Source organism: Carlito syrichta, unplaced genomic scaffold, assembly GCF_000164805.1.
Source record: "Carlito syrichta isolate Samal-C Ts95f unplaced genomic scaffold, Tarsius_syrichta-2.0.1 Scaffold308847, whole genome shotgun sequence".
In the NCBI taxonomy this organism is placed as follows: domain Eukaryota; kingdom Metazoa; phylum Chordata; class Mammalia; order Primates; family Tarsiidae; genus Carlito; species Carlito syrichta.
The window spans coordinates 887,819-905,570 of NW_007252943.1; the positions used below are offsets into that span (position 1 = coordinate 887,819).

The 17,752-nt window shown below is 42.2% G+C and overlaps 1 protein-coding gene across 1 annotated transcript in view; it reads left to right on the plus strand.

Moving 5' to 3' along the window:
• CMTR1 (cap methyltransferase 1) overlaps window positions 1–17,752 on the plus strand; it is a 60,920-nt gene that overhangs the window by 28,555 nt on the left and 14,613 nt on the right. Inside the window, exons 9-13 of the mRNA XM_008066147.2 lie at window positions 467–665; window positions 2,539–2,657; window positions 5,286–5,382; window positions 5,705–5,837; window positions 6,559–6,738. Coding sequence (XP_008064338.1) covers window positions 467–665; window positions 2,539–2,657; window positions 5,286–5,382; window positions 5,705–5,837; window positions 6,559–6,738 — 728 coding nt within the window. The remainder of the gene's footprint in view (window positions 1–466; window positions 666–2,538; window positions 2,658–5,285; window positions 5,383–5,704; window positions 5,838–6,558; window positions 6,739–17,752) is intronic.

Consider the following 17,752-nt stretch of genomic DNA (forward strand, 5'->3'; position numbering starts at 1 on the left):
AAAGGGAGGCTGTGATCTGGAAAGGCAGGTTCTTGTGGCTGGGAGGGGGTGAGGAGTCTGGTTGAGCTTTGTTGCAAACTGACTGTGAACAGGTTACTTTGTGACTTTGTATCTTGGTGCCTAGTTTTCTCTGTAATGTAGGTCACACAGCATCTATTCCATTCAGTAGGACTCTTGAAAGGCAGGATATGGTGAGGAAAGCATTCAGAAATAAAAAAATGCACAGTCAGATGTCCACAAAGATGGTTTTATTAGGAATCTGAGCTAGGTCTGGTGGTATGATAGGTATTTCTGGTGTTTTGAGGGTGGGTTGGGCAACTCTAGAGAGCGCTAATTTTAGAAGATACACTTTCTGGGTGCTATGGCTCTGGTAGGAGCTCTGGAGTATGTGTGCTCTGTTCTCCTTTCTATTACCCATTGAGCCATCATTTTTTCCTTTTTCTCCTTTTTTCCACTTGTCTTCTAGAAGCCGCTGGTGAAGGATCGGGAAGCTGAGCTTCTGTACTTTGCTGACGTCTGTGCAGGCCCAGGTGGCTTCTCAGAGTATGTGCTCTGGAGGAAGAAGTGGCATGCAAAGGGCTTTGGAATGACCCTGAAGGGCCCTAATGACTTCAAGCTGGAGGATTTCTACTCAGCCTCCAGTGAACTCTTCGAACCCTACTATGGTAGGGACACTGAGGAGGGTACTAGGAGGTATGAGGGCCAGCCCCTCTGTGGGCACTTCAGGTTGGAATCAGTTGTTATTCACGTTCCATACTTTCTTCTCTAGGTCTCTTAGCCTGTGGCTTAAAGTCCATGTCATGAGGGTCTTAGTTCCCTCTGGACCGTTCTTTTTTGCCCTGGGCCTGCAGGATGCAGGATACTTTGCTCGGCAAATTCTCATCAAAGCCATAGTAATTCCTCCTTTCAGGAGCAATCTTCTCTTGTGACGGGAGATAATGAAACAGCCTGATCTCTGGTTGAGAACTGGCAGAGTTTATTAACAAATACAAATCCCATGCCCATTTCCAGCCCTGTGTGCCAGGTGTGGGACGCACTGGGTAGCAGACAACTCAGCAACCCTACAGCAGTCCCTCTGCTCTATCTTGATTGTTGTGATTAGGCAGCAAATCCTAAGTTGTTTTTTTTGTTGTTGTTGTTTGAGTCGGGGTCTCACTCTGTCTCCTAGGCTGGAGTACGGTGGCACAGTCATGACTCACCACAGTCTTGATATCCTGGGCTCAGGCAGTCCTTCTGCCTCAGTCTCATGAGTAACTGGGACTACAGGCACACATCACCATGCCCAGCTATTTAAAAATTTTTTTGTAGAGACAAGGTCTTGATATGTTCCTCAGGCTGATCTTGAACTGCCAACCTCAAGCAGCCTCCCAAAGTGCTGAGATTATAGACATGAGCCTCTGCATCCCAGCCCTAAGGTGTTTTTTTTTTTTTTTTTAGCAGTTCTTATTTTAAAAATTGGTATTGATTCTTTTTTTTTTTTTTTTTTTGAGTCAAAGTCTCATTCTCATTCTGTTTCCCAGGCTGGAGTGCTCATGGTCATCACAGCCTTGACCTACTGGGTTCAGGTGATCCTTTAGTCTCAGCCTTCCAAGTAACTGGAACCACAGGTGTGTGCCACCACACCCGGCCAAATTTTTTTTTTTTTTTTTTTTTGAGTCGGAATCTCACTCTGTCGCCCAGACTGGAGTGCAGTGGCCGCTCCCGGCCACCGCAGCCTCGACCTGCTGGGCTCTGGCTATCCTTCCGCCTCAGCCTTCCGAGTAGCTGGAATTACAGGCATGCGCTACCACGCCCGGCTGATTTTTTGATTTATTGTAGAGATGAGGTCTCGCTGCCCAGGCGGGTCTTAAACCCGCGGGCTCAGGCAATCCACTCACCTCAGCCTCCCAAAGGCGCGGGATTACAGGCTGAGCCACCGAGCCCGGCCACCCGGCTAATTTTTATGGTTTATTGTAGAGACAAAGTCTTGCCATGTTGCCCAGGCTGGTCTCATACCCGTGGGCTCAGGCAATCCTCTCGCCTCGGCCTCCCAAAGTGCTGGGATTACAGGTGTGAGTCACTACACCTGGCTGATACTGATTCTTAAATGTAGGTGCTTTAAATACAACATGTCTTTTTTTTTAGGTTAGAAAATATAGTTTATTTAAAAAGTAAATTAGAGAGAGAGAGGGAGATTCACCTCCCCAAGGCAGGGAAGGGGGCCAAAGCCAGGAAACATGATGACGGCCATACCTCAAAGAGCATATGGCCACACCAGAGTCTAGGAAGTCAATGGCCCACAACTTAGGTTTTGAAGAGAAAGGGCTTCTGTTTTAGTTGATGACTCTTTGCTGGACAGTTCCTTTTGGAGTCTGGCTTATTATAGCAGACACTGTTTTTTCCTTCTGATTCATCACTGTAAGTAAGGCAGCCTCGCAGGATGGACCCCAGTTCTTGAGACTCACCTGATACCTGTGTTCACTGTCTCAGAGAGCTCATGTCCTGGCTTCTGGCATGTGTAGGGCAGATGATCTCAATGTTGTTTTTGTGTCCTGCCAGGTGAGGGTGGGATTGATGGAGATGGAGATATCACCCGCCCAGAGAACATCACTGCTTTTCGGAATTTTGTCCTGGATAACACAGATCGCAAGGGTGTCCACTTTCTGATGGCTGATGGGGTAGGTGACCTTATCTCTATAAAGTGATGCACTAAGGATTTGTTATTTTAGGGGTTTGATAATTGTTTTTCGTTTGTTTGGTCCTTAGCTGCCCCTGAAGATGGTAGTTCACTATTCAGATCATAGGGAATGTGCTTTTCTTTTGTACCTATTTTCTGTGATAATTTTGTAAAGACTGTGATGTTGTGGACACCTTTGCCTGGAGCAAGGTGGAACTTCTTTGCTCACTGTGTTAAAGGGCCTTGGTTGGCTGTGAGATGTGTTAAGGAAAGTTTTCGCCCAATAATCTGACACTGAAGGTAGTTCTTTCTGGAATGACCACCACTTACCCTGTAGGAAGGACAGACAGTGTGGCAGTTGCCCCAGAGACATATAGTTAGAGTTGAAAAAAGCTTCTGGAGCTCTTTGGTGGCCTTTCAAGCAGTAGCTGTGTGGAAAGTAAGGCAGGATGTCAGCATGGGCTTCAAAGGTGCCCAGGCTCACCAAAGCACTGTGCACAGCAGGGAACAACAAGATGACAGACTTCAGGCCGGCTGTGAGGGAGGGGCTGCTCAGGCTGAGCAGATGTGGGGGTCTGATAGTGCTTGTGAGGCTGCTGTTGCAGTGTGTCAGCTAGAGTTATAAATGCAAGGATTGTCTTTCTGCTTCACCAGTGTAGAGGGGTGATCTGGGCTTTTTAAAAAAATTGGTCCTATAATCAGGCATGCATTTTGAGAAGCCTCTATAAATCTGGAAGACATTGCTAAACATTTTTGATTTTGAGTTTTTTATTATTTATTTATTTATTTATTTATTTTTTGAGTCAGTGTCTCACTCTGTTTCCCAGGCTGTCGCCAGTGGCATAATTACAGCTCACCACAGCCTGTACCTCCTGGGCTTGGGCGATCCTTCCATCTCAGCCTTCTGAGTGGCTGGGACTACAGGCACATGCCACTACGGCCGGCTAATGTTTTAATTTTTTTTTTGTAGAGATGAGGTCTTGCTGTGGTGTCTATGCTAGTCTCAAACTCCCAAACTCAAGCAATTGTGTCATCTTGGCCTCCCAAGTGTTAAGATTTCAGATGTGGGTCATTGTGTCTGACCTTAGCTCTTACTTTTTTTTTTTTTTTTGAGTTGGAATCTCACTCTGCCGCCCAGACTGGAGTGCAGTGGCTGCTCCCGGCCACCGCAGCCTCGACCTGCTGGGCTCTGGCAATCCTTCCGCCTCAGCTTTCCAAGTAGCTGGAACTATAGGCGCGCGTACCACGCCCGGCTAATTTTTTGATTTATTGTAGAGAAGAGGTCTCACCAAGTTGCCCAGGCAGGTCTCAAACCCGCAGGCTCAAGCAATTCACTCACCCCGGCCTTCCAAGGCGTGGGATTGCAGGCTGAGCCACTGAGCCCGGCAGCTATTACTTTTATAGGGTTGATTCAGGAAGACTTTGCCTGACTGGGGCCAGTTTAATGGAGGCAGCCTTCTCTTTTTTTAAATTATAAAAAAAACCCATAAATTTGATCATGTAATCATTTTTAAGTGTACCATCAAAATACTTCAGTAGTATTAAGTATATTCACACTGTTGTGCAGTAAGTTTTCAGAACTTTTTCATTTTGTAAAACTGTACCCATTCCGTATCTCCTGCGTCCCCTCATCCTTTAGCCTCTTTTACTTTTATGTAAACTTGACTCGGCTTCCTACTACGATCCTACAAGGAGGAGACCACTTAGAAATAGTAGCAGACATTCTTTGAAAAAATAACCTGAGGCTGGGCACGCCTGTAATCTCAGTACTTTGGGAGGCTGAAGCAGGAGGATTGCTTGAGCCCAGGAATTCAAGACCAATCTGGGCAACATAGCAAGACCTTGTCTCTACACAGATAAAAAAATTAGCTAGGTGTGGTGGCACAAGCCTGTGGTCCCAGCTACTGGGAAGGCTGAAGTGGAAGGAGGTTGAGGCTGCGGCGAGCCATGATTGTACCACTGCATTCAGCCTGGGCGACAGAGTGAGACTCCAACTCAAAAAAAAAAAGAAAAGTAAAGTAAAAAACACTCTGACCAGAGTGTCTGCCTGCTAGAGGGAAGAATCACAATGGTCTTAGTACAGTAAAAGGGATATCATAAATAAATCCTTGGTCAACAGAGAGATTGCTGTGATTTTCAGAGTTAACTTTTCTCCTGTCACCAGACCTTGGGCCTGTCTAGCAGTCAGCACAGTGGCTTGGCGAGCCCAAGCAGAATGTTCCACTGCATTTACTCCCTGATCCTGTTGGGACTCACCAGAGCATTCTGTTTTCTCTCTTGTGTTGACCTGTGATTAGCCAGTATTTTGCCTCTGTTCTACCTTACTTTTCCCCAGATTCCCACATGAGTTTAAAATTTTCTGGACCATCTCCTTGGAGAAGCAGACTTGGTTCCATCCCCTGGGAGTGATAGAGCAGGAGAGTAGAACTGGTCCAATAGTTAGGCCTGGGTCCTACTGCTCAGTCCATCTGTAAGGAGCCATGTGACCTTGTCAAATAATGCTGAGTTGCATCTTTGTCAGTCAGATGGTGGAGATAATGAAAGCACTGCAGGAACTCTCCATGGAGATGAGGTAGGGATGTTCTTCTCATTTCTCTTTCCCACCCCAATCCTTGTGCTCTTGTTTCAGGGTTTCTCAGTGGAGGGGCAGGAGAATCTACAGGAGATCCTCAGCAAGCAACTGCTGCTGTGTCAGTTCCTCATGGCGCTGTCCATTGTCCGGACAGGTGACACTTCCTCAGCTGTCTTCTCACCCTGGGACCCACTAGAGGCCCTACTGGACAAAAGCATGTATAGGAGTTGGCTAGGAAGTTAAAAACATATGCTTATATTAGATGACAGGTAGCTAAATGAGGAATGTAGGGAAGAAAGGGCTGTAGAATCCTCGGAGTCCCCTCTAAAGCTGATTTTCCCCCTTACATTGTGTCTGACTTTTATTGGTCCCAGGTATTGGATCCAAAACTTTGTTATATTCACTTCCTGAGACGGCCTCCCCCATTTCCTGAAATAGCTCCACTGACTGCTTTTGGTGTTTTATGTCTAATCCAGGAGGCCACTTCATCTGTAAAACCTTTGACCTGTTCACACCATTCAGTGTGGGGCTTATCTACCTGCTATACTGCTGCTTTGAGCGAGTGTGTCTCTTCAAGCCCATTACCAGCCGTCCTGCCAACTCAGAAAGGTGAAGCCTTTCTCTCTTTGTTAACCAGACTATTGGCTTAGCATCAGAACAGCAAATTGTGGTGCATCTCTCTGGCATGACCTCTCAAGCTATGTTAAAAATCTTGACTTTAAGGAAGTGATTGGAGCCAGTAGGAGTCAGGATTCTTGGATCTTTTTGTCCTGTGATGTACCAGTTCAACCTCTGCCTCTTTCTCCACAAGCCTTGTTCTCTGCACTTATGCGGGGGATCTTTAACTTGGCCAAGGAGAGGGTGACCATGACCAGCAATAGAGGGGCATGGGATGGGAAGAGGAAAGGGGGCCACTATTCAGAGGCACTGCTGGTGTCCCAGGTGGAACACAGAGCCACACGAGAGGTGAGAAAAAACACATCTAATCAGAAATGCCAGGTGGCTTGTTAGAAATACATATTTCTGGGCCCTATCCTTGGGGAGTCTGATTCATTCGGTCTGTAATTTAACAGACTCCTCAGGTGATGGCGATGCAGCCCATCTGGCACAGGGCAGTTAGGAACCACTGCTACAGAGTAGAAATAAGCCAAACAGGGAAGGATTCGAGGTAAATTTTCGTGACATAATGGGTCTATACTATTCTTGATGCTTAGACTTAAGGTTGAACAAGGAGGCAATTTAGTTTTGAGAGTCTGCAAGGGGTTGAGGGGAAAAGAATGTGTGAGGAAGAAGCCCTTGCTCAGTGGAGTGACAGGGTGTCTCCTGACAGGTATGTGGTGTGCAAGGGCCTGAAAGTGGGCATAGATGATGTTCGGGAGTACCTCTTCTCAGTGAATATGAAACTCAACCAGCTGCGGAACACCGAATCCGATGTCAACCTAGTGGTCCCCTTGGAGGTGATCAAGGGAGACCATGAATTTACTGACTACATGATACGGTCCAATGAGAGGTAAGCCAACCAGCTGTTTTTTGCTGGCACCACTGAGGTATTAAGGAAGACCAGAGAGTGAAGGACTGAATGACTGGCTCTTGGTATCACTTTGTCTACTGGACAGATTGGTAACTGGTTTTGGTCTGCTGGTTCCAGGGCTCCCTGGGTCTTTGGTTACCTCAGGGACCCCTGTCCTGCTGCCATGCCCTATCCCAAGGGTGACAGGTAGGTGCCTGGCTGGTTCAGGCCTGCCTACTGGAGCCCTGAATATGACAGTGAAAACTGACAGAGAGTGAGTAATTTCCTTTTAATTACTGCTGTTTGTAAAAGACCGTTCCTGGTGGTTGCGTTGTGAAGTCTGGAGGCAGGAGAGGGATGGGAAAGCAAGTGTACAGCATGCTTTGGAAGTGCCAGTTCATGAGTTCCCCACATGGTGATCTGAATGCTTTCTTTCCCTCCTTTCATTGTTTTCCCCACTCCCTGTTAGGGCTAATAATTTAAAGTTGTGGCATTTGGTTCAGTTCTGTCAGCAGCACGCCTTAGGAAAAAGTTTTTGGAAGTAGGTTGGAGGGTTATATAGTAGCCATGAATCAATAGAAAGTGCTCTCTTGGGGGGATTAAACAGTGCTGCTGCATAAGCTGTCTCACCTTGATAGTAATGCTAGGCATCAAGGTGGAGCAGACTCTAAACTTCAGCATGTTACAAATGAGGAAACAGGGCTGGGTTCGGTGGCTCAGCCTGTATTCCCAGCGCTTTGGAAGGCCGAGGTGAGTGGATTGCCTGAGCCCGCGGGGTTCAAGACCCGCCTGGGGAACTTGGCGAGACCTCATCTCTATAATAAATCAAAAATTAGCTGGGCATGGTAGCACGTGCCTGTAGTTCCAGCTACTTGGAAGGCTGAGGCGGAAGGATTGCTGGAGCCCAGCAGGTTGAGGCTGCAGTGGCCGGGAGCGGTCACTGCACTCCAGTCTGGGTAACAGAGTGAGACTCCAACTCAAAAACAAAAAACAAAACAAATGAGGAAACAGACCCAGGAACCTGCCCTAGCTAAGGCTTTGTAACCCTTCTTGGCTATGGAACAATTCTTTTGACTGAATACTGTGCGTGGATGCATAGCAGAAATGGACTTCTTTTCAGTGCTTCTGACAGCACGAGTGTTTAGCACTCTAAAACCAAAAAAAAAAAATTTTAAGTCATGTGCAGTGCCTCAAGCCTATAATCCCAGCACTTTGGGAGGCCGAAGTGAGAGGATTGCCTGAGCCCACAGGGTCAAGATTAGCCTGGGCAACATGGTGAGACCTTGTCTCTACAATAAATCAAAGAATTAGCTGCGTGTGGTAGCATGTACCTGTAGAGCTGGCTACTTGGAAGGCTGAAGCGGAAGGGTTGCCTGAGCCCAGCAGGTCGACACTGGGGTAGCTGTGAGCATGCCACTGCACTCCAGCCTGGGTGGTGGAGTGAAACTCTGACTCAAAAAAAAAATTAAATTAAAAAATTGAGATATAATTCTGTAAGTGAAATGTAGGCCTTAAGTGTATATACTTTAGTCAGTTTTGACAAATTCATGTTTTTATATAGCCTACATCCCCATTAAGATAAAAAATTTCCGTCACATCAGAAAATTTCTTTGTGCCCCTACTCAGTCAACCCCAAAGTAACCTCTCTTCTGATTTTTATCACTGCAGGTTAGTTTTGCCTGTTCTGGAACTTTGCATAAATGAAATCACAGGGTACATACGCTATTGTGTCTGGGATTTTTTTTTTTTCCCCATCATAATGTGTTTGAAATTCATTCATTGTGTTAGTTTGTTTCTTTTTATTGCTGAGTAGCATTCTGTTATATGAATGTTCTTCTGTTGTAGGCCACTTGAGACAGTTCTAGTTTGGGGCTGTTATGAATAAAGCTGCTACAAATAGTCTTGTACAAAGCTTTTGGTGGACACATGTTTTAATTTCCCTCATATAAATACCCAAGAGTGGGAAATTCTGGATCACACAGTAGATGTATGTTTAACTATTTAAAAATGTCATACCGTTTTCTAAAGTGATGATTTTATACTCCCTCCAGCAAAGTATAAAGTTCTGATTGCTCCACATCTTTGTCAGCATTTGATATTGTCAGGTTTTTTTTTAATTTTAGCTATTCTAATGGGGCATAATGTTATATTGTTGTGGTTTTAATATATATTTCTATGATAACTAATGATATTGAGCCTTTCTTATGTGCTTATTGTATTTCTTAGGCTATTTGTATTTCTTCTTTTATAAAGTATTTATCCGAGTCTTTGACAATTTAAAAAAATTGATCTGTCTTTTTATTAAGTTGTAGGAATTATTTGTGTATTCTGGATCTAAGTCGTGTCAAATTTGTGTGTTATGAATATTTTCTCCCAGCCTGTGACTTGTGTATTCATTTTCTTAATGCTGTTTTTTGATAAACAGATGTTTTAAATTTTTTTGAGTATTTTTTTGTGGTAAAATGTACATAACTGAAATTTACCATTTTATTTTATTTTTTATTTTTTGAGTTTGAGTCTCACTCTGTTGCCCAGGCTGGAGTGCAGTGGCACACTTAGGCTACCGCAGCCTCAACTAGACTACTGGGTTCAGGTGATCCTTCTGCCTCAACCTTCCAAGTAACTGGGACTACAGGCATGTGCTACTATGTCTGTCAAAATTTTTTGATTTATCATAGAGGCGAGGTCTTGCCAAGTTGCCTAGGCTTGTCTTGAACCCCTAGTCTCAGGCAGTCCTCTCGCCTCCACCTCCCAGAGGGCTGGGATTACAGGCATGAGCCACCACGCCTAACAAATTTACCATTTTAATTATTTTACAATGTACCCATTGGTGGCATTAAGTATATTCACATTGGTGTGCAACCATTTCCACTCTACATTTCCAGAACTTTTTCATTTCAGACAGAAACTCTATGCCCATTGAAAGGTAATTCTTCACCTTCCCCTTCCCCCAACCCCTGGTGACCTCTATTATACTTTTTGTGTCTGTTAATTTGTTTCTTCTATGTATCTCATATAACAGAATCATACAGTATTTATCCTTGGATCAGGCTTATTTTACTTTCTGTAATGTTTTCAGAGTTTCATGTGTCTCAATGAAACAGAGTAGCATGTGTTACAATTTCATTCCTTTTTAAGGCTGAACTACTATACTGTTTTCCAAGGTTGCTGTGCCATTTTACTTTCCCATCAGCAATATACAAGAGTTACAACACTTAATATTTTCAGTTTTTTTTATAATAGCTTATCTAATGTATGTGGAATGGTATCTCATTGTGGTTTTGATTTGCATTTTCCTAATGATTGGTGTGTTTGATGTACTTTTGGGCCATTTATATCTTCTTTCGAAGTCTTTTATCTTTTTTTAATAGAGATAGGGTCTTTCTATGTTGCCCAGTTTGGTCTTGAATTCCTGGGTTCAAGTGATTCTCCTGCCTTGGCCTCCCAAACTGCTGGGATTACAGGCATGAGCCACCACACCAGCATGATCATGGCTCACCACATCCTTGACCTCTTGAGCTCAGGTGCTTCTTCCACCAGGCGATTCTTCCTGAGTAGCTGGTATTATAAGTGCATGCCACCATACCTGGTTAATTATTTTGGTTTTTTTTGAGAGATGAGGTCTTGTTATGTTGTACAGACTGGACTCAAATTCTTCATCTTAAGCAGTCCTCTTGCCTCAGCCTCTCAAAGGGCTGGGATTAAAGGCGTGAGCCACCATGCCCAGCCCTCTGTTCATTTTTAATTGAGTTTTTTGTTGTTGAGTTGTAGGAGTTCTTTATGTATTCTGGATATTAATCCTTTATCAGATATAAGATTTGAAAATATTATCTCTTATTCTGTAGGCTTTTTTTTTTTTGAGTTGGAGTCTCACTCTGTCACCCAGACTGGAGTGCAGTGGCCGCTCATGGCCGAGTGGCCACTGCACCCTCGACCTGCTGGGCTCCAGCGATCCTTTCGCCTCAGTCTTCCAAGTAGCTGGAACTACAGGCGTGCGCTACCACGCCTGGCTAATTTTTTTATTTATTGTAGAGATGAGGTCTCACCAAGTTGTCCAGGCGGGTCTCAAACCCATGGACTCAGGCAATCCATTCACCTCAGCCTCCCAAGGTGCGGGATTACAGGCTGAGCCACCAAGCCCAGCTTCTGTAGGTTTTTTTAACGGTATCATTTCCTTTGATACTCTGAAGTTTTAAATTTTGATATACTACAATTTATTTTTTCTTTTACCTGTGCTTTTGGTGTCATGAACAAGAACTCATTGCTAAATCCAATGTCATAAAGTTTTCCAGTTTGTTTCCTTCTGAGTATTTTATAGTTTTAGCTCTTTCATTTAAGTCTTTGATTCATTTCGGGTTAATTTTTATCTATAATATTAGGTAGAGGTCCCACTTCCTTTTTTTGCATGTGGGTATCTGGTTTTCCAGGCACCATTTGTGGAAAAGCCTGTCCTTTCTCCATTGAATGGTCCTGGAACCTTTGTTAAAAAAAAAAAAAAAAAAGCATTTGGCCATATGTGTAAGAATTTATGGGCTATCTGTTCAATTAGTTTATGTGTCTGTCTTTATGCCAAGAACACACAGTTTTTATTACTGTAGTTTTGTAGGAAGTTTTGAAATCAGGAAGTGCGAGTCCTCCAACTTGCTCATCATTTTCAAGATTGTTTCAGCTATTTAGGGTCCCTTGAGATTCCATATGAATTTTAGGATGGAGTTTTCTATGTCTGCTAAAATTGCATTGGGATTTTGATAGGGATTGCATTGAATCTGTAGGTTACTTTGGGTAGTATTGTCTTCTTAACAGTAATAAGTCTTGCAGTCCATGAACATGGATGTTTTTATTTGTCTTCTTTAACTCCTTTCAGCAATGTTTTGTAGTTTGCAGTGTACAAGCCTTTCATATCCTTGGCTTAATTTATTCTCTGCATTTTATTCTTTTTGGTGCTATTGTAAAGGGAATTGTTTTCTTAATTTCCTTTTGGGATTTTTCATTGTTAGTGTATAGAAATGTGACTGATTTTTGTGTGTTGATGTTGTATCTACAGGTTGCCTGAATTCATTTATTAGTTATAATGGTATTTTTGTGGAATCTTTAGGGTTTTCTACATTTAAAATTATGACATTTGTTATAGTCACTTAACTATAGTCATATAGTTATGTTGATCTGTAATTTTTAAAATTTGTAGTGTTGCTGAGTACAGTGGCTCACACCTTGTAATCCCAGCACTTTGGGAGGTGGTAGCATGAGAATTGCCTGAGCCCAGGGGTTCAAGACCAGCCTGGGCAACTCATTGCTAAATCCAATGTCATAAAACTTTCCAGACGAGACCTTGTCTGTACAATAAAATAATAAAATTAGCCAGGTGAGGTGGCATGCACCTGTAGTTCCAGCTACTTGGAAGGCTGAGGTGGAGGGGTCGTTTGAGTCCAGCAGGTCGATGCTGCAGTGGCCCTGAACATGCTACTGCACTCCAGCCTGGGTGACAGAGTAAGACTCCAACTCAAAAAAATAGTATTAATAAGATAAAATTTGTAGTGTTTTGAAAGTTGGAGTCACTGTCACCTCTTTCTTGGAGAGATATATATATGTGTGTATGTGTATACATACAGTGTTATTGTATACACTATTATACTTTTTGACACATCAAAAAAAGATGATGTTGTGTAAAGTGAGATAATTTTACATCTTACTTTCCAGTTTGGTTACCTACAAGTTTAAAATTTATTTTATTTTATTTTAAAGATATGGGGTACAATTCAGGGTTAAGTGTACAAACATTGATTATACAGGTACCCTTGTTGATGAGGTATGCCCCTCCTTCCCCTAGCAGTTTCCCTCAACTGCCAATCCTACCCCACAGGTTTAAAATTTTGATGATGAAATTCAATTTATTGATATTTTCTTTAGGCTAGTGATTTTTGTTTTCCCTGTTAAAAAAAAATCCCTGTCTACAGTAAAATCATAAAATATTATCCTGTTTTCATCTGGAAATTTTTTAGCTTTAGCTTTTATGTTTAGGTCTATGGTATGTCTAAATTAATTCTTTTATATTGTGTGACATAGAAATCAAGGCTCTTTATTTCCTTACAGCTATTCAGTAGTTGCAGCTCATTTGTTGAAAATACTTTGTTGAAACTGTATTTTTGGTACCCTTGTTGAAAATTACTTGACTATATATGTGTGTGTCTATTCCAGGGCTCTCTGTTCTGTTCCATTGATCCTTTTGTCCTTTTGCCACTACTATACTATCTTGATGATTGTGACTTGACAAAAGAAATCTTGAAGTCAGGTAGTATATGTTCTTTAGCTTTGTTCCCTTTCAATATTGTTTGGGCTAGTTCAGGTTTTTTTTTACATTTCCATATCTATTTCATTTTATCTACTTATTTTTTGAGTCAGAGTCTCATTCTGTTGCCCAGGCTAGAATGCAGTGGCATGATAACGACTCACCACAGCCTCAACCTCCTGGGCTCAGGCGATCCTTCCACCTCAGTTTCCCAAGTAGCTGGAACTACGGCGTGCACCACCATGACTGGCTCATTTTTTCAATTTTTTGTAGAGACAAGGTCTTTCTATGTTGCCTAGGCTGGTCTTAAACTCCTGGGCTCAAGTGATCCTCCCACTTCAGCTTCCCAAAGTACTGGGATTACAGACGTGAGCCACTGTACCCAGCCTCCACATACATTTTTAGAATCAGCTTGTCAGTTTCTACAAAGCTGCTGAAGTTTTGCTGGAGATTATATTGAATATATAGATCAAATTGTGGAGAATGAATATGTTAACCATATTGAATCTTCCCATCCATGGAGAAGAAATATCTATTCATTTATTCAGATTGTCTTTACTGTCTCAGCAATGCTTTATGGTTTTCATCGTAGAGGTCTTACACATATTTTGTTAAGTTTATTCCTAAGAATTTTATGGGTTTGAATGTTATTGTAAATAATATTTTTAAAATTTCCTTTTCCAATTGCAGATTGCTAGTATATAGAAACATAGTTGATTTTTGTATATTGATTGTATCCTGTGAGAGTGCTTAATTTATTTAGTATTAGTAGATTTTGGTGGTTTCCTTAAGATTTTTAAATATAAAATCATGTCTTTTGCAGGTAAGACAGTTTTACTTTTTCCTTTCCAGTTGGTACACTTTTTCTTTTTCTAACATTAATACACTGACTAGCTTCTCCAGTACGATGTTCAGTTGAAGTGATGAGAGCAGATATCTTGCTTTGTTCCTCGTTTTAAATGGAGAGTGTTTAATCATTAAGTATGATGTTAACTGTATGTTTTTTGTAGATGTGCTTTATTAGGTTGATAAAGTTTTCTTTTGAGTTGGAATCTCATTCTTCTTACTCTGTCACCCATGCTGGAGTGCAGTGACATACTCTTGGCCACTGCAGCCTCAGCAGGCTGGGCTCAGGGAATCCTTCTGCCTCAGCCTTCCACATAACTGGAACGACAGGCACACGCCACCACACTCAGCTAATTTTTTGATTTGTTGTAGAGATGAGGTCTTACCAGTTTGCCCAAGCTGGTCTTGAACCCATGGGTTCAGACAGTCCTATTACCTCAGCCTCCCAAAGTGCTGGGATTATAGGTGTGAGCCACTGTGCTTGGCAAATAAAGTTTTCTATTTCTAGCTTGCTGAGAGCTTTTTTAAAAAAAATTATGAATGGATGATTAATTTTGTCAAATATTTTTCTATATCTATAGAAATTATCTTGATTTTTCCTCTTTATTCTAGTAATACAGTGAATTGTGTTGAATGATTTTCTAATGGTAAACAAATCTTGCACTTTGAGGATAAGTTCCAGTTGGTCATGATAGATTATACACTTTGATTTTTTAAAATTTTTTGAATTGAGTTCTCACTCTGTCATCCAGGCTGGTGTTTAGTGGCATGATGACGGTTCACTGAAGCCTCAAACTCCTGGGGTCAAGTGATCCTCCTGTTTCAGCCTCCCAAGTAACTGGGACTACAGACATGTACACCACACCTGGCTAATTTTTTAATTTTTTGCACCGACGGGGTCTCACTATGTTGCCCAGGCTGATCTTGAACTCCTGGCCTCAAGTGATTTTCCTATTTCTCCCAAAGTGCCAGGATTACAGGCGTCAGGCACTGTGCCCAGCTTATTACTTTTATATATTGCTATATTTGATATACTAATTTTTTTTTTTTTGAGTTGGAGTCTCACTCTGTCGCCCAGACTGGAGTGCAGTGGCCGCTCCCGGCCACCGCAGCCTCGACCTGCTGGGCTCTGGCTATCCTTCCGCCTCAGCCTTCCAAGTAGCCGGAATTACAGGCATGCGCTACCATGCTCGGCTGATTTTTTGATTTATTGTAGAGATGAGGTCTCGCTGCCCAGGCGGGTCTCAAACCCGCGGGCTCAGGCAATCCACTCACCTCAGCCTCCCAAAGGCGCGGGATTACAGGCTGAGCCACCGAGCCCAGCTTATACTAATATTTTATTAAGGACTTTTGTGTCTGTATTCATGAGAAATATTAGTGTCTAATTCTGTATGCTTTTGAAGTCCTTGACTGGGTTTAGTATCAGGGTTATGCTAGTTTCACAAAATGATTTGGGAAGTATTTCCTCTTCTTTAATTTTCTGAAATAATTTATGTAAGATTGTTAGTATTTATTTATTTATTTATTTTTGAGTTGGAGTCTCACTCTATTGCCCAGACTGGAGTACAGTGGCACGCTCACAGCCTCTGCTGGGTTCAGGCGATCCTTCCCCCTCAGCCTTCCAAGTAGCTGGAACTACAGGCATGCTCCACCACACCCGGCTAATTTTTTGATTTATTGTAGAGATGAGGTCTTGCCAAGTTGCCCAGGCTGGTCTCAAACCCGTGGGCTCAGGCAATCCTCTCACCTCAGCCTCCCAAAGTGCTTGGATTATAGGCATAAGTCTCCATGCCCGGCAGTTTATATATTTTTTTGAGTTGGGGTCTCACTCTGTTGCCCAGGCTTGAGTGCATTGGTATGCTCACCGCCACTGCAGCCTTGACCTGCTGGGCTCAGGCGATCCTTCCACCTCAGTCTTCCAAGTAGCTGGAACTACAGGTACGTGCTACCATGCCTGGCTTATTTTTGGGTTTACTGTAGAGACAAGGTCTCACTAAGTTACCCAGGCTGGTCTCGAACCCTTGAGCTTCCCAAAATCAGACTTCATCTCTACAAAAAATTAGCCAGGTGTGGTGGAGCATGCCTGTAGTTCCAGCTACTTGGAAGGTTGAAGGGGAAGGATCACCTGAACCTAGCAGTTCAAAGCTTTGGTGACCATGAGTGTGCCACTGCACTCCAACCTGGATGAGAGTGAGACTCTGACTAAAAAAAAAGAAAAGAAAGGGTTTGGCAGTAGGGAGATGTTGCCAGGGGAGGGAAGGGGGTGATATAATATCAATAAGGGTACCTGATCTCAAACCAGACAAAGTGGGGACCAAAGGGAGGCCCAAACTTTACCTGTACAATGACCACTTATCGACCTAATCCTGAATTGTACCCCACATCTTTAAAATAAAATAAAAGTAAATTTAAAAAAAATAAATAAAAATAGCCAGGCTAGGTGGCTCAGCCTGTAATCCCACACCTTGGGAGGCTGAGGTAAGTGGATTGCCTGAGCCCGTGGGTTCGAGACCCACCTGGACAACTTGGCAAGACCTCATATCTACAATAAATCAAAAAATTAGCCGGGCGTGGTAGCACGCGCCTGTAGTTCCAGCTACTTGGAAGGCTGAGGTGGAAGGATTGCCAGAGCCCAGCAGGTCGAGGCTGCGGTGGCCAGGAGCAGCCACTGCACTCCAGTCTGGGTGACAGAGTGGGACTCCAACTCAAAATAAACAAACAAACAAACAAATAAATAAAAATTAAAAATTTAATTTCTTGGCAGATGAAGGGTTTATCATATTTTCTGGGTTTTTTTGTTGTGTGTTTTCATTGAATTTGTATTTTTCAGTTAATTGATCATTTAATCTAAGGTGCTCCATTTATTGGCATAAAGTTATTTGTAATGTCACCTAATTCTTCAATATCTGTAGGACCTCTAATAATATTGCTTCTATTACTTACTCTTTATATTGATATTATGTTTTTTGTAGTCTTAACTAGTTTTGCTGGGAGATTATCAATTTTATTAATCTTTCAAAGAACCAACTTCTCACTTGGTTGATTTTCTTTATTATCGGTTTTCTATTTATGATTTTCCATTCTTATTTTTATTTCTTTTATTTTACTTGCTTTGGGCTTAATTTCTTCTTCTTCTTCTTTTTAAGCTACTTTGGTTTTATACTTTTCTTCTTTTCATTCCTGTATATGTAGTTTTTTAAAATGCTAGACATTTCCCTTTAAAGACTGCCTTAACTGAATCTTCTACATTTCCATAGGCCTTTTCGTTACCATATGGTTCAAATATTTTAAACTTTTTTCTTATGATTTGTTCTTTGATTCATGGATTATGTATATGTGTGATATTTAATATTCAGATAATTTGGGATTTTCAAGATATCTATTAGATTTAGTCCTTTCATTCTCAGAGAATGTACTCTGTATGATTTTAATTCTTTGAAACTTAATGAGGCTTATCTTATAGTCTGTCATATACTCCATCTTGATGAATTTTCCAATTACTGTTGTTTGTTATAGTGGTCTGTAAATGTTAATTTGGTCAAGTTGGTTCATGATCTTTTTCTTTTTCTTTTTTTTATGAGTTGGAGTCTCTGTTTTTCAGCTTAGAGTGCAGTGACACAATCATGGCTCACCACGGCCTCGATCTCCTGGTCTCAGACAATCCTTCTGCCTCAGCCTCTCGAGTAACTGGGACTTACTGGATTGTGCTACCATGTGGTTTTTTGTAGAGACAAGGTCTCACCTTGTTGCCCAGGCTCACCTTGAACTCCTGGCCTCAAATATTCCTCTGGCCTTGGCTGAAAGTGCTGGGATTACAGCATGACACCATGCCCAGCACATAGTGTTTGTCAAATCTATAGCTTAACTAATATATATATTTTT